This window comes from Trichosurus vulpecula, chromosome 5, assembly GCF_011100635.1.
Source record: "Trichosurus vulpecula isolate mTriVul1 chromosome 5, mTriVul1.pri, whole genome shotgun sequence".
NCBI lineage: Eukaryota > Metazoa > Chordata > Mammalia > Diprotodontia > Phalangeridae > Trichosurus > Trichosurus vulpecula.
Window position 1 is genome coordinate 286,418,963 of NC_050577.1, and position 15,196 is coordinate 286,434,158.

Below are 15,196 nucleotides of genomic sequence, written 5' to 3' on the forward strand. Positions count from 1 at the left end.
AGTCTAAAGTTTCCTGACTACCAGTTCAGTACCTAATTTACTTCTTGCTTATATAGAAATAGTATTGGCATACATATTTTTTCTTTTTCCCGGTTGATTACATTCTCATGTGTGGTTTGAAATCCTATTGGCTCCAAATCTGTATTTGTTTTGGGCTGCTTAGAGCATAGTGCTAATGAGTCCCAGGTCATGGTTTGATCACCATATGGGCCTGGCGAGTTTCATGCAGAGAGAAATCCTGCTCCACAGGTCATAGACTTTGCCCTGAATCCCATTCACTAGTCTTGAAAATATGTACATTAATCCTAAGGGGACTGAATGAGAAAGTGTGAATAGTTGAGCTTAATTCATCATGGCTACTGTAAAAAAAATAGCCAGCTTGGGTCAGTTGAATTGTCAACATATATGAAAGAGATTCTCTCATTGACTTGTATGGGGAATTACATAAGAACCAGCAGATAAGGGGCAGATACCTCATAGTCCAAGGTAAATTTTTTTCTGAGAGGGCAGCATCTGCCTGGGTGACTTATTGCTGTAGGAATCCATGTCATCTTATCGTCATGGACCTGTGATCCTTCCAATGCCCCGAGATCACTTTGGAGGGAGCATCATGAGTCTGATCAAGTACTGACACTAGGGTCAGAAGAAATGGTGTGACGTTAAATTCTACCTCAAATGCTTACCACCTATGTGACCTTTGATGAGTTACTTGACCTCCCCAGGCCTTGGTTTCTTATGTAAAATGAGAGTTGGACCAGAGAGTCTTTGTGGTCTCTCCCAGCTTCTAAAGCAGTGACGGTGCCTTATTTTCTTTATCTGTAAAAGGAAGGGGCTGAACCACATGGCTTTTGATGTCACTTCTATTTCTAAGTCTACAACTATGACATTTCTGGACTTCAGTTTCATATCTGTAAATTGAAGGGATTAGACTCAAAGACTTCTGAGAGTCCTTCCAATTGTAAATCTATGATCCCATGAAATTTCTCAGGCAACATTTTGGTCCTTACCAGGGTCAAATCTTTCTTTGGATGTGTTGTCTTAGAGCAGATTTATCTACATTTCTGTTTCCAGTGATTGTTTCAGCTTTTTCAGAATTTCCTTCATAGGTTGAATCAAAGAACATTTAAAAGCCAGATGTTACCAACCATCATCCTTTATTAGACCTCACAGAGTTATAAAGTCTCCATACAAATACATTAGATAGGTGCTCTCTAATTGCCATCCTTCCCAGGATTTTCATACAGTAGACCATGAAGTTGGCAATGTATTTCCATATAAAGTAAAACCCAAGGGTATGTTAACCTTTGTATCTACTGAATGACAGAACCCTTTGGGGTTGGTAGACTTATGTGATCATTGGGCAGTGAGAAGCACGAACCTCTAGACCTGCATCTCTCTTTAAAAGTATTGATTCATTACTATTAATAGATCTAAACTTCAGTAGCTCAAGAAAACAATGACTGGTTGGTCTTATATAATTTTCCAGGAAATAGGATTCTTTGTGATCACCTTTTAGAGTTTTCCATTTTAGCAAGAAAAGTTCTTCATGTGGACATGAATGAGAAATCCTTATGTGGACTTTTCCCAGGAGCATAAGAGGGCTCAGAGAAGATCAGAGTTTAACCAATGACACTTTTGTGGTGCTCTGGTCTTCTCCTGCATCACAACAGTGACACACATGATGGGAAACAGTGCTCATCATTGAGTGCTGGCATTCTAACACGGGTGGGCATCAGGACAAGAATGAGGATATATGCTGAATGGTTCTCAATACCTCTGACTGCCAAGGAGATCCCATTGATTATGTTTATCTTGGTGGTTTGAGTGCTTTTCAGGAGATAACCACCATGACTTTAGCTGTCTAAATTCACACATAGAATGTGTCATTTCAAGCTGTGAATAGGGGTGTAGCAAATAGAGTATACAAGGTACTTGGCTTTGCTGTATTTGGGTAGATGTTTTTCTAAATCTCTAACAATAGAGTTTAAAACTAGAAGAAGGCTAGAGTTGTTTTTACCTCATTTTACCTTGTCATTCCCAATGTTTTTCACTTCCCTCCTTCCATCCCATCCTTCCTTCCTTCCTTCCTTCCTTCCTTCCTTCCTTCCTTCCTCCCTCCCTCCCTCCCTCCCTTCCTTCCTCCATTCCTTCCTCCCTCCCTTCCCTGCATCCATCTCCCTTTCTTGCTCAGCCTGGAAATGCAGTAGTCTTTCACATGCAGCAGGTCTCTCAGACCCACTGCTGATTGACACAGAGGCTTTGATCAGCTCTATTTTTATCTTGGTCCAGTTTGTTCCTCTTTAAGGAGCCTGGCAGTTCTCTGCTTCCTGGGGCTCATCATATTGGTTCCCAACTCAATGTGGACCTTTGATTGGCTTTAGTCATACTGTAGCTCAGAACTCCCAAACTCAAGCAATCCAGCAGCCTCAACTTTTCCTAGTAGCAGGGATCACATGCTTGTGTCACCACACTTGGCATGTTGTCTTAATGTCTTTTCAATGTGGAACCAGAATGTTTTATTAAAACAGGAGATCTCAGCACTTGAAAAAGAGCCCCGTTCTCGTTCACCACATATATGCATGTGAGTCTCTGTGGATATGTAATTTGTCACATATGACGTAATCCTCTGCTGGGGTCTTGTGTCGAGAATTGCCAGTGCTCCACGCTAAGCATTATCCATTGTTGGATCACATTGGATTGTGGTCTGATAGCTCTTGACACTTTATTATTCCTATTTATGTGGCATAGTTTGCATAGATTTGGTTGCCTATTGTCAATGGCATGCTTTCCTTTCAACAGGTGGTTGATTTGGGTTCATGTATAATTGGAGTTCTCGTTTGGCTTAACTGTCATCCTTGATTGTTGAGAACACATAGGCAAGCACTTAAAAGTCTGTTGATCAATTGATGTTATAGCTGAATTCTTAAGGAATGACACATTACGCCAGTGTTATCCAAAACAGACTGATTAATCAAACATGATTAATTTTAATGTAATTACTAAAGAAAAGGAAGATAATATCACTTTATTATGACTCTCTAGCCGTACATTTTCCAAATATGCTTATTACAACAGTAAATGAAAGATAATGATTCAGTTAGTTACATTTTTAGAAGTCATCAGGATCAATATTCCTTCACCATAAATGAACTGAATAATAATTTCAAATACAATCAGGATTAATTTCTTGAAAAATATGCTTTTTTTTTAGCTAAGACATATCATAATGAACTACCGATTGCCATTTTCAGGTTACAAAGTAGCAGGGAAGGTATGGGTTCAGTGCCAGGGGGTCTGTTTAGCACATTTGGCCTTATAAAAGTGATAAAAATATAATGAAGCAAAATGCTAGATAGAACCATAGTCCTCATACTTCATTAACTCTCTTTATCCAAAGAGGATCTTGTATAGTGCTTGGAGCCCTTGTGTAAACTGGATACATGGTAAATGACATTGGAAAACTTTTGCTAATCTTACTCTGAATAGGAGTTATAATGAGATATAGCAAAAAATGGCTGGTAAATAGGTTGGGTTTGAGAGGCACTCCTGCTGGGTGATTAGCAGCAGATGTATTTATTTTAAGAGTGACCAGAGATGGCAGAGCAAAATAAGATGAAAAGAAAGATTAATAGAATCAAGCTGTCAGGTGGGTCTTGGGAAGAGATAGTTCCTAACTTCAAGGTCAGTGCATTTTGGGCCAAAGACAAATAATTATTTTCATATATGATTTGGGCCTACACAACCAAAAGACATTCTGGGTCAAACAATGATGGACTGCCATACACAAAGTGGCAGATGGGATTCAGTTGACATCCTCTAACAAAGACTTAAGGTCTTTAGTTTCTTTTATTATCAGGGAATGGGGACATTTGCTCTTCTGTCTTCCTCTTGTCATAACACAGGGAGAGTATTTTAAAAAAGTAGATTCTCTTTCCCTTTGCAGAAAGAACATAATAAGGACCAAGGAAGAATGGAAGGAGAGCATCCGCTCACGCTTGTGACTCGTTTGTAGTAATGTATGAAAAAGGAGCAGATACAAAGAAAAGGTTCAGCTGGTGATTCAAACTGGTCCCTTCCAGCTCAACACTTCTAGAATCATCTGCCCCTACCTTTCCAAATACCACCAACATGTTAACTGGAAGGGAAAAAAAAGACAATAGAAAAAGAAACAGATGGAAACCAAATCCAATCCTCTGTGCTTTCAAAATGAGGTTTCTTGGTTATCTTGTTCACTGTCAGATGGAAATCTTTCTACTCTGCATGATATGCCAGAACACCATCCATTCTTCCCATCATTTCTTTGGGGTGGGGGGGGTAGGAATCACAAAGAAAAGACTGATATTTGTCAGGTTCTAACTTTGGAAAGGAAAGCTTCTTTTTAAAAAAGTAAAATAATGACAAGCAAAGTGTATACTATAGGATTAAATATTAGCATTGGTAAAAGCAAACAAACAAACAAACAAGAACACAAACCTTAACAGCTTTCCTTTTAGCTTTTTCTTAATGAAATCACATCATTTGTGGTCAGTTTCACTGAGGCATGATCTGGGCTTTGTCACTATAGGTATGTGTGTGGTTGGTAGGGTGAGGAGGATGGAAGAAATGTAATGGCTGAAATTTGATATCAATGGTGCTGAACAGATTTGCCAGTGGGAAGACTGGGAAGAAGGTGTGGCACTTTTTGAGCTTGCTTTGGGTGGGAAGCAGTGTTCTCATAGAGAGCCAACCATAGCAAGTACCTCTCAAATAAATTAGTACAATTCCTTTAATACTAAAAAATAAATGCAAACTATCTTAAATAGACTGATTATTACTTCATTAAGTCAAACATACATTTTTTCCTAACTAGCCTATTGTTTCAAAGACTATTTGGGTTTTAACTTATTACCCCTTATTCCAAAAAAAGGAAAAAAATGACAGAAAGAAGAACTGAGTCATTTTTGCACGTTAAGATAATCATAAAGACAATATAAAGTTTAAAAAAAAACTTCACAGATTGTTAGCCATATCTTTCAACTCTTTCTCATAAGTTGTCCTCTTTTTTACCTTTATCAGTAGATAACCTATGTCTCACATTGGAAATGCTATATGGCATGGCTCCTTGCAAAGATAAAAAACTTTGCTTTCTATATGAGTAAGGGCTAAATGCTCACTGAGATGTTTAAATGAAGGGTGAACATCTTCCATGAATGAGGAAGTGCTGAAGAATGTCATAGGGAGAAAGGGGAGAAAATATTCTTAGCAGTGACTGCACATCCCCACCCACACCCCTCATTTGCTCCTTTCTTTTGACTTTCTGCCCTGGGAGCAGACAACAGGGCAACCAACCCTTGACTGCACCTCTATTTGAGCTCTGCCATTCACTTAGAAATGCTGTCCTTCACTTATGTTTGTGCCTTGAACCAAGGTATTCAGTTCCATTAATATCCTCATGAGTTTTCCAAGTTCAAGAGCTTACAAAGTCATGGAGGGCCTATGCTGACCTTAATGTCCAACTTCTACCCCTGCCCCCAAGTTAACCATTTGGAGGCTTTGCTACTTGTGAGTGAGTAAAAAAAAAGGTGAAAGGTGATGGCTAGACCTAATTCTATTTCAATAAGCCTTACATCTATAGAATCATTGGTTTTTTTCAATACTTTAAAAAAATATTTCTATGCTTTCTTTTGTGTTTTAGTCAAGTACTTTCTTAAACAAACAATAGCACCACTTTGGCATTGCTGGCCAAATCCGTAAACAGGAAAGCAAGATGGACTGCTATATACTCCTCTAGAAGCCTCCTAGGAAATGTATTTGTTCATGATGGAGACCCTCGAGCCATCTGGCATAGGGGACTTCCTACATACCAACAAACTAACCCCTCAAGGGCAGGGGCAGTTTGGAAATGGCTCCTGCCTAGGATTTTATTTTATTTTTAAAAAATTTTCAGAAACTGATCAGGAATTTGATTTCTGCTCAGAATGCCACCATGCCACCATGAATCCTCTAGCATGTATTCTAGACTGGTAAGTGTAAGTAGTTTTTCTGTATCCACGGGAGAGGGAAATTTTGATGGGAAAGAGGACCACACCTAGTCTGTTTGCTACCAAGCTTGACTGTTCATCAGAATCCCTTCTTTTGATAATGGTTAAAGGATGGGATTGTAGTAAAATATGAGCTCCTTCCAGGCAGGAGCAGTCCTATTTTTTGTGGTTGTATTATCAGCACCTAGGAGAGTGCCTTGTGCATCACAGGCCCTTAATAAGAACTTGTTGATTTGTCATAGACCATAGCAGTCATCTAGTTCAATCTTATTATATAGATGCAGAAATTGAGACCCAAAGACACACAAGTAGTAATTGGCAGAGTTGGGATTTAAACCCAGAGCTTTTATTGCACTGCACTGACCAAAGCAGTGGGCTCTTTTGCTTTGGACAATCTCTTCTTGTGGTGGTGATAATTCTTTTCCTTTTCCAGTATAAAATTAGTAGAGAAAACAAAGAGACCAGTAGCTGGGGTCTAGCTAACATCCAGAGTATCCTGCACCATTCTGGGTCAGGGGGCCCAGGAAAGGCCCCTTGGAAGTTATGCTGGAGGCTGGGGAATTTAAACTAATGCCACTACTAAAAGAGCTACCAGGGTAGCCTCTTTAGGAAGGGAGTGTTGGCCAGCTACAGTGTCTATCACTACTTTCTCAATGGCCAAGATTAATCTTTTTTGCAGCCTCTTGTGCAGGCGAGGACAGTTTTGAATACAAAACTCAACAAAAGCTTCTTGACTGGAAATAGATTGACACTATCCACAATACAAAATGACATTGTATTAGATATGTAGTATGGTTTCTTTTTGCATGTGTGTCTTTGTCTCTCCAATCCCTGGCACACAAATAGGTGCATAATAAATGCTTATTGACTGATATGTACATGCTGTCTCCCCTTAAAGAATGTAAGCTCCATGAAAGTAGAGATTATTTTATTTTTGTTGTGATGTCGTTGTTTTTGTATCACTAGCAACAAGCATGGTGCCTGGCACATAGTAGGAGCTTAATTTATTTTTGTTAATCAATTGATTGATTTAAGAAAGTATTTTGAATCTGTTGCCAAGGAATTAAAAAAAAACTGTCATTCCTCCTTTTTCCCTTTTTTCTCTTTACAGCTTCCCATTCCTAAAAGCACATATTGTAGACTATTTTTAAAAAGAAAACTTTCTAAATCAACAGATTGAGTAGATAAAGTATTGATTCTTATCCTAATATCAGCTCAAGAGGTGACTATTTTTGCTTCTAGTTATCTAACTCTAAATGGGGAGGGCAGTATTTTTCTGTTCTTTAACACAACACTTGGTATTTGACAACTGACCTTTACAAAGTATTTGCAAAGTGCTTTACTATACATGATCTCCTTTGATTTGAAATACCTCCCCCCCACCCCCATTAGGGAGGGTATATTGACACTAAGGGACTCAGAGATTGAAAAGCTCTCTTCCCATTTTCCATTGAAGTGACCCAGTGAGCTGAGGAGCCAGAATGTTCTCTTTCTTACAGTATTATGTGACCGTACTAAGTGCATAAAGGAGAGATGGGCCCCTCAAATGAAAAAGAGTAAGATTCGTAAGAAAGGCCCGAGAGCTCAGTGCTTTTCATGGAAGTGGAGGAAAAAGATGTGAAGGTCAGCTAGTTCATGTGCTTAATCATTGAGGACATTCTTACACTGGGGAGTGGGGTAGACTCAGGAAACTTTGAAGATCTCTTCTGACTCTGAGATTGGATGAGTCTCGGAATATTTACAAAGCCCCATTAGTGCTAGAGAGGCAGCATGACAAGACTTTTCACATTATGACATTTTTTTCTCTTCCTCCCCCACCTCAAACAGAAGTTAATTTTTTAAAGAGCATAGTGCCTGGCACACAGTAGGAGATTTATAAATGCTTGCTGATTGAGATTTCCTTGGGAATAAAGATTTGATTCTACTAAATTAACATCTGGTTTCTTAGCCCCCTGTTTAATGTCTCTGTTATATACAATCAAAGAGTTTTTAGAGATTGGGGAAAAGGACCAGTGGAGAGATGCTTGAGTGCAACTTAGGGAAACAAACAGCTGACTGTGGGACCAGGGCCTAACACCACCAAATCAATGTGCTTCAGAGCAGCCTTGAATGTCATAGCCACATTCTTAAGGATCCCTAGGGCTTAAAATGGGGAAAGCAGACTAAAATGAGCCTCTGTGGGACTGTTCTCAGTGTCCACTTTCATAAGAAAGAAGTTCTGTGGCACCCCAGAAAGTGTAGGATATTAATGATAGATTCCTGGACAGAATTTTTCCCATGGAACAAAATTTCAAAGAAATGCTTTAGAATTTGCTAGGTACCAAATTTGGTGAAAAGTAGTTGAATTTAAAAAAATACATATATAGTGATGCATTAGTCAGAGGTTAGATGAAAATTTATTCAAGGCGGTAGTTCTGTGATTATTTTAGTAGACACTGCTTAAATATTTTGAACCATGGGATACATGGACCTATAAGGAAGGAGCAAATTAAAATTTTCAGAAATCTAGATGATCATTTCATGCACCAGGAGAGGTATTTACTAAATGGAGGCTGTTTGCCTGAAAGAATCATTGTATCCTGAAAATTTAAGCCATGTCTTCCTCTTTACTGGTAGAAATCAGGCTGAATCTGTCTTTTTCTCCGTCTTTTCCTCTTCTCTCTTTTTCTACTTGTGTGTGGAAATCAAAATGCATAATTCTATCCAGTCCTCAAATATAATGCATCCCATGTGCTTTGAAATATTTCTGAGAAGCCTGGTGAGCTATTAACATGTTGATGTTTAGAGTAATTTGTGAATGCATCCTATGGTTATGATATTGATTCCTTTCACTCCAGCAATTCATTTTTGTGTGGTAGAATCTAGACCCTTTTCTTATTAATCCTCACACCACTCCTGTGAGGTAGGTAGATGACAAGAACTCTCCCCATTTTGCAGATGAGGAAACTGAGGCACAGAGTGGTGAAGTGACTTGGCCAAGGTCACACAGTGTGGAGTCCACAGCAGAGTTTGAGGATGGGGTGAGAAAGGGATAATTTTGTCCCCAAAATTAAGGAAGGAAAGGGAGGACTTCTAACTCCCAGCCCTTGACACTATTTGCTGGATTGTTTTCTTTTAATACTCTCTCATTGAGAAAGAGGTAATCATTCTTGGTATCTTTAGCTCTATTTTTGAAAGAAATTTCTTTTTTTGTGGAGGGGGAGAGGAAGCATGCTGTTTGCTTTCCATCAAAACCAGATGGATTTTTCAATTCCTTTTCCCTTTCTTCATCTCTCCTTCATTTTGCTTTCACCAGTTACGGTTTTGGCCAGACTCCTTCATATAACGAACTACAAAATAGCACCATTGTACTAGAAAACAGAGTTGTACGTACGATTTGATAATATTCTGTATTAATGATACGCTAAACTTTACATACTGCTTTTACATGGGAAAAAAGAAAAGTAAGAAATTACCTCGATTGCAGAAGGAGCCACTGAGCGCTCGCTTTTAGACTGGGGTCTGCAACAGAATTTGTTTCGCAAATTGTGCCTACTTGCTTGTGGAGGAAGAGGTGGGCGGCGTAGGGGGTGAGGAAAGAAACCTTTGTCTTTAAACTAAATGGATCCAACCCATATTTGGTCCAAGTGCCACAGATGGGAAGCTGTGTGTGTTTGCAAATCTCGTGGTGTTACTTTCCTGCTGGGGGTCGGCTACTGAGAGTGTTTGCTTTGTGCGAATGGGAAGGGAAGGGAGAAGACAAACAACTGTTATCTGACACCATTAAAACAAACAGCCCTGTTGTTTGTTAAAGAAGTGCAAATAAAAATTAAACACGGGCACACACACACACACACACACACACACACACACACACACACACACTTAGACAAGGCTGGTGAATGTGTTGCTCTCCCAGCCAAGGGTTCATAGATCGATTCTGAGCAACTGCATCTATGGAGGCCCATGGACTTGTGGGCTTTCGAGAAGGAAGGGAATATATTTTGTTTTGCTTTTGTATAGGATAGTATAGAGAAGTTACAGAATCAGAGAGCAACATAGCAGCTCTGGGAAGATGTTTAGCAAGGAGTTGACACTAGTCTTTTAAAGAGGTTTAACATTGGAATGTTTGCTCAATCCATCCCCCTCCCCCCACCCCCACCCCCCTGGGAGAATGCTCATTGTTTTGCCTTTTCATCAAGCTTATTAAAACAACCGGTGTGTTTTGTTTTTGTTTTCAAAGTCTTCCAATGTTGAACAAATAACTTATTTACAGAGAAGGATCCTGCAGAGGTGGCATGTTCATTCTTCGCCCTTGGATGGTAGTTCTTACATTCTGTAGTTCCTGCTTCCTGAGCTCCCTCTGCTTGCGTTCTTCAAATGTATTTCCTGAAAATGAACAAAAATAATCAGTCTCAACCAGCAGATGGGACTTCATGAGTGCATATGATATCACTGTTTGTGGAAACCAATTATGTCTTTTCGCTATTCAGATGCTTCTTTTGCTGTCATGATGGGTCTATATATAAGAGGCTGAGAGCTAAAGATTAGGCCTTTTGGACTGGTCTGTGGATAGGGAGTAGCTCTGTAATTTCATTGTTATAGAGAACCTGCAGGTGAGAGAATTCCCTCTACTAATAAGGGTCAGCACCTCCTCTGCAATTTAGTCTTTGAAAGTTGCCTACAGAAGTAGTATTCAAACATCTTTGGTCTTAGGATCCCTCTATACTCTTAAAAATTATAGAGGACTCCAAAGAAGGGGTCAACATGGGTTATAGCTATCAATATTTACTATATTAGAAATTACAATGTCTCAGCATTATCATAAAATAGTTTGAACATTATGGGCCCTCTTGGACCCTACAGGCCCCTGGACAACATTTTGAGAACAAGTGACCTAGAGCATTGAGCAGCTAAGTGACTTATTTGCCCAGGGTCATACAGCTGAGGCAGAACTTGAACCCATACCTTTGTTGCCCCAAGACTGACTCTCTATTCACTATGCCACATAGATCCTAGCCTTCTCCAATATATCAATAATATTGAATTCAATTCAACAAACGTTTATTTAATGCTCATTATGTATTAGGCATTGGGGATATAAAACCGGAAGACAGTTTCTATCCTCGAGTAGGAAATTTGCCTTCCATTCTCTCTCTCTCTCTCTCTTTTCTCTCTCTTCTCTCTGTCTCTTTCTCTCTCTCCTTCTCTCTCCTACTCTCCTGCTTTCTCTCCCTCTCTCTGTCTCTCCTCTCTCTTTTACTCTATCTCTTTCTCTTTCATCTCTCTTTGTCTGTTTCTCTCTTTTTCTCTCTCTTTTCTGTCTATCTATCTATCTATCTATCTGTCTATCTATCTATGTATCTAATGTATGTACATTGTTATTTGCATGTTGTCTCCTCCATTAAAAAGTGAGCTCCTTGAGGGCAGAGACTGTATTTTTGCCAGTGTTTAGCAAGTGCCAGACACATTCTAAGCACTTAATAAATATTTCTTGACTGACTACTGGCAGATACAAGAACATAAATAGAAACAAAAAATTTATAAAGCAATTATAAGGAAGGAAAAGGCTAGTAACTGGGAAATATCTCATGTAGGAGGTGGTACCTGGGTTGAGTTTTCAAGGAAGTTTGGAATTCTGCATGGCCAAGATGAGGAGGGAGTGTGTTCTAGGCTTGTGGACCACTTCCCACTGCTAAATATGCCCCTGGGATAATCTTATTCCACACCCCAATGGGGGATGTTTTCTTTGGGCTTTTACAGAGAAGTTTTTTTATTTAGGAGAGAGAGGTGCTAAGACTCATAAATGTTATAGTGGTTCTTAATCTGGGATCCATGAAGTTATTTTTTAAAAAAATGATAATTATACTTCAATATAATTGGTTTCCTTTGTAATTGGGTGTATTTTACTTTATGCATTTAAAAGCATGGTTCTAAGAAGGGGTCTGTAGATTTACCAGATTGTGAAAGGGGTCTAGGACACACATACAAAATGGTTAAGAACCTCTGATCTCTTGACCTCTTTTACCTACATTTCCTGACCAAAGAATACACTAATGAAATGATGAAATGACAGGTTTGATCCCTATCCCCTATGTCTATAATAACGAGATGCAGGGTGGCACAGGAGGTAGAGAGTCAGCCATAGAGTAAGAAAGACATGAGCTCAAGACGTGGGTCTAAGACACATCATGCCTGTATGACCCAGGCAAGTCCTTTAAACTCTCACTTTTGCTGGCAAATCACTAGGATTATAACTTGGAGAACAGGTGCTAATCTGTCTCGGTAGAGGGAATTCCAACACAATCACAGGCCTAGTTCAATCCTCTTCCCCCAGTTTGAATAGATAATCACAAAATTTAGGCACCGGAAAGATCCTTTAAAGTCAGGTAGTTCAACCCCCTATGTGAAGCATGAGAACCTTCTACCATAATCTTATCATTTTACACATAGTAGCACTTAATAAATGTTTTCTATTTCATTCCACTCTTCTCTGCTCCATTATGTTCTATACAAGTGGCCATCCAACTTTCTATTTGAAGGTCTCCAGTGAGTGCATACTCATAATTTCACAGGGCAGTCTATTAATTTCTTTTATAGTTGTTTTTAATGGTTAAGAAGTTCTTTACATTGATCCTATATTTATGTCCCTTTAAATGTCACCTACTGGTCCATGCTCTGGGACCTAGGAGAATATGACAAATTGCTTTTCCCTAGAACAGCTCTTGAAACATTTGAAGATAGTGATGACTTTTCTTTAATGGCCCTGAATGGCACCTGAAATTATTATTATTATTATTAAGGGAAAACCGAACGTCCAAGCTGGGAAAGCCATTCTAGATAACAGTCCCACACTTTCATTTTATGGTTGAGGAAAGTGAGCCCCAAAGAGGTGAAATGGAACTTGACATCTGTGGGAAACTCCATCTAGCAGCTCAACAATGCGAGAATCCCAGCAGCCACCTTATGGGGTTAGCCTGCCCTGATTCTTTGCATGTCCCCTGAAAAATGGTCTGGGAGTGGGTAATACAGTGGCTAGGAATTTGGGGAGAATGGAGAAAGAGAAGAAATCATTTGATCAGAATATTTAGAATCAGCCTCAGGCTCCCAGACATTGATAGAAAGCATGTAAAGGAAAGAGCTTCGCCTTTGATCTTGTCAGTTGAAGTATGTTGTGAAGATGTAAGGATTTCCACCCCACCCCCCCAAATGATGTAAGAGCATCAATATAGTAGCATATTGAGAGAAACAGATGAGAGGAAGGAGGGAGAGACAGATAGAGAAGGGAGGAAAATGGAGGGGAAAAGAAGGAGGGAAGGCGGGAGGGAAAGAGAGAGAGAGAGAGAGAGAGAGAGAGAGAGAGAGAGAGAGAGAGAGAGAGAGAGAGAGAGAGAGAGAGAAAGAGAGAGAGAGACTGTAACTGTATAATGATAACTACTGACAAGGGTCTTTTCTTCCTATACCTCCCTTTACCATACCTTCCAGAAAGAGTTTTCTATGAGGTGAAAAAAAGGACATAAGATTCCTTGATGTAGTAGAAAAAGCCAGGTAAGCTAGGTTCAGATCACTGAACTACTAGGTTCAGATCTCCTCCTTACTACGTGTGTGGTCAATCTTTCTATGCCTTAGTTTCCTTTTCTGAAAAAGGAAGAGGTTAGACCTGGTGACCCCTAAAGTCCTTTTCAGATTTGAATCTTGTGACCAGCTCAGTGACTGATTCCTATAACAGTCTAATCAATATTAGGCATAGGATCAGTCAGTCACTAAGTACTTATTAAACACTTATTAAACACTTACTGCACACCACTGCACTGCACACCACTTACTGCACACACACACTGTACTAGGTGCTTAAGATACAAATACGGAAATGAAAGAGTTTTTGTTTTGCGGGGCTTACATTCTAAGAAGGCAGCAGTATGCACATATCTAAACAAAATGGTCATTTTGGGAAGGTGGGTAGAAGGAGGAGGCCCTCTCAGCTGGGGATACTGAGGAAGGCTTCATGTAGAGGCTGGTCCTTTAGCTGAGCTTTAAAGGTAACTAGGGATCCTAAAGCATGGCAGTGAGGAGGGATTGCATTCCAGAGTTGAAGTAATAGTTTGAGAGAGATAGGGAGAGATAGAAAGAGATACAGAGACAGAGAGATACACACACACAGGAGAGGCAGAGAATAGAGAGAGAGAGAGACAGATGGAGAGACAGAGAGACATAGAGACCCAGATACATACACGTAGAGGGGAGAGAGAGAGGGAGGGAGGGAGGGAGAGAGAGAGAAAGGAAGGGGAGAGAAATAGAGGGAGAATAAGACAGAGATACATAAACAGAAGGGAGAGAGAGAGAGAGAGAGTGAGAGAGAGTGAGACAGAAAGAGAAAGACAGAGGAGAGAGAGAGAGAGACAGAGAGAGAGAGAGAGAGAGAGAGAGAGAGAGAGAGAGAGAGAGAGAGAGAGAGAGAGAGAGAGAGAAAGAGGAGAGAGAGAGGAGAGAGTTGTCCAGGGTCACAGAGCTAATAAATATCTGAGGCAGAAAGACTGCACATCTTCCAGTCTCCAAGGCTGGTGGTCTCATCACTGTGCCACCTAACAGGCCTTTAGCTAGGAACCAGAAGATGATTTTCCTCTGCTCTTAAAAAGGGTGTTAGTTTTAATTCTGAATGGGTACAAATTGATAGAGATTAATTTAGCCGCTTCTCTTCTCTGAGGTCAAGCAGAGGCATAGACAACAGCTCAGCTGAGCATAGTGAACTTCTTCCCAAGTTGCACAGTCCCCTCCTTCTCTCCCCGCTCTCCACTGCCACAAACATACATGGCTGTGACCATTCAAAACCAGCTGGAATGTCTGCTTTGCATTTGGCTCCATTCCCAAAGTCTCGCACATGCTTTCTTTGTTACAGACAATGGGAATGATAAAACAAAAGCACTTAGGGACTGTGGTCTCAGTTGCATCTTTTGCTTGGTTCATTGTCTTGATTTAATTACCCAGGGTAGTCTTGACAAGGAGTGGCAAGCATTGGCCATGTGGGCAACCATGATGGTGCCCACTTTTTAATCCCATTTTGCTGGGTACTGAAACAATTCCCAATTCGGCAAAAATTGTCCCAAATTTCTTTAAACTTGTCAATGTCATTAGGTATTTAAAAAGGAAAACAGCAGTGAGTTTTAAAAAAAAGCAATATCTCTTAATGATACGAGGGA

The 15,196-nt window shown here is 39.9% G+C and overlaps 1 protein-coding gene across 5 annotated transcripts in view; it reads right to left on the reverse strand.

Moving 5' to 3' along the window:
• Positions 1-2,949: 2,949 nt before the first annotated feature.
• The window catches only part of IGF1 (insulin like growth factor 1), a 115,641-nt gene continuing 103,394 nt past the window's right edge, over positions 2,950-15,196 (reverse strand). For 3 of the 5 annotated variants that reach the window (XM_036759009.1, XM_036759008.1, XM_036759010.1), the window contains exon 5: positions 2,950-10,388. In XM_036759009.1, the coding sequence (XP_036614904.1) occupies positions 10,270-10,388 (119 nt within the window). In that variant the 3' untranslated portion in view covers positions 2,950-10,269. The remainder of the gene's footprint in view (positions 10,389-15,196) is intronic. The other 2 variants (XM_036759012.1, XM_036759011.1) reach the window with 1 other exon arrangement.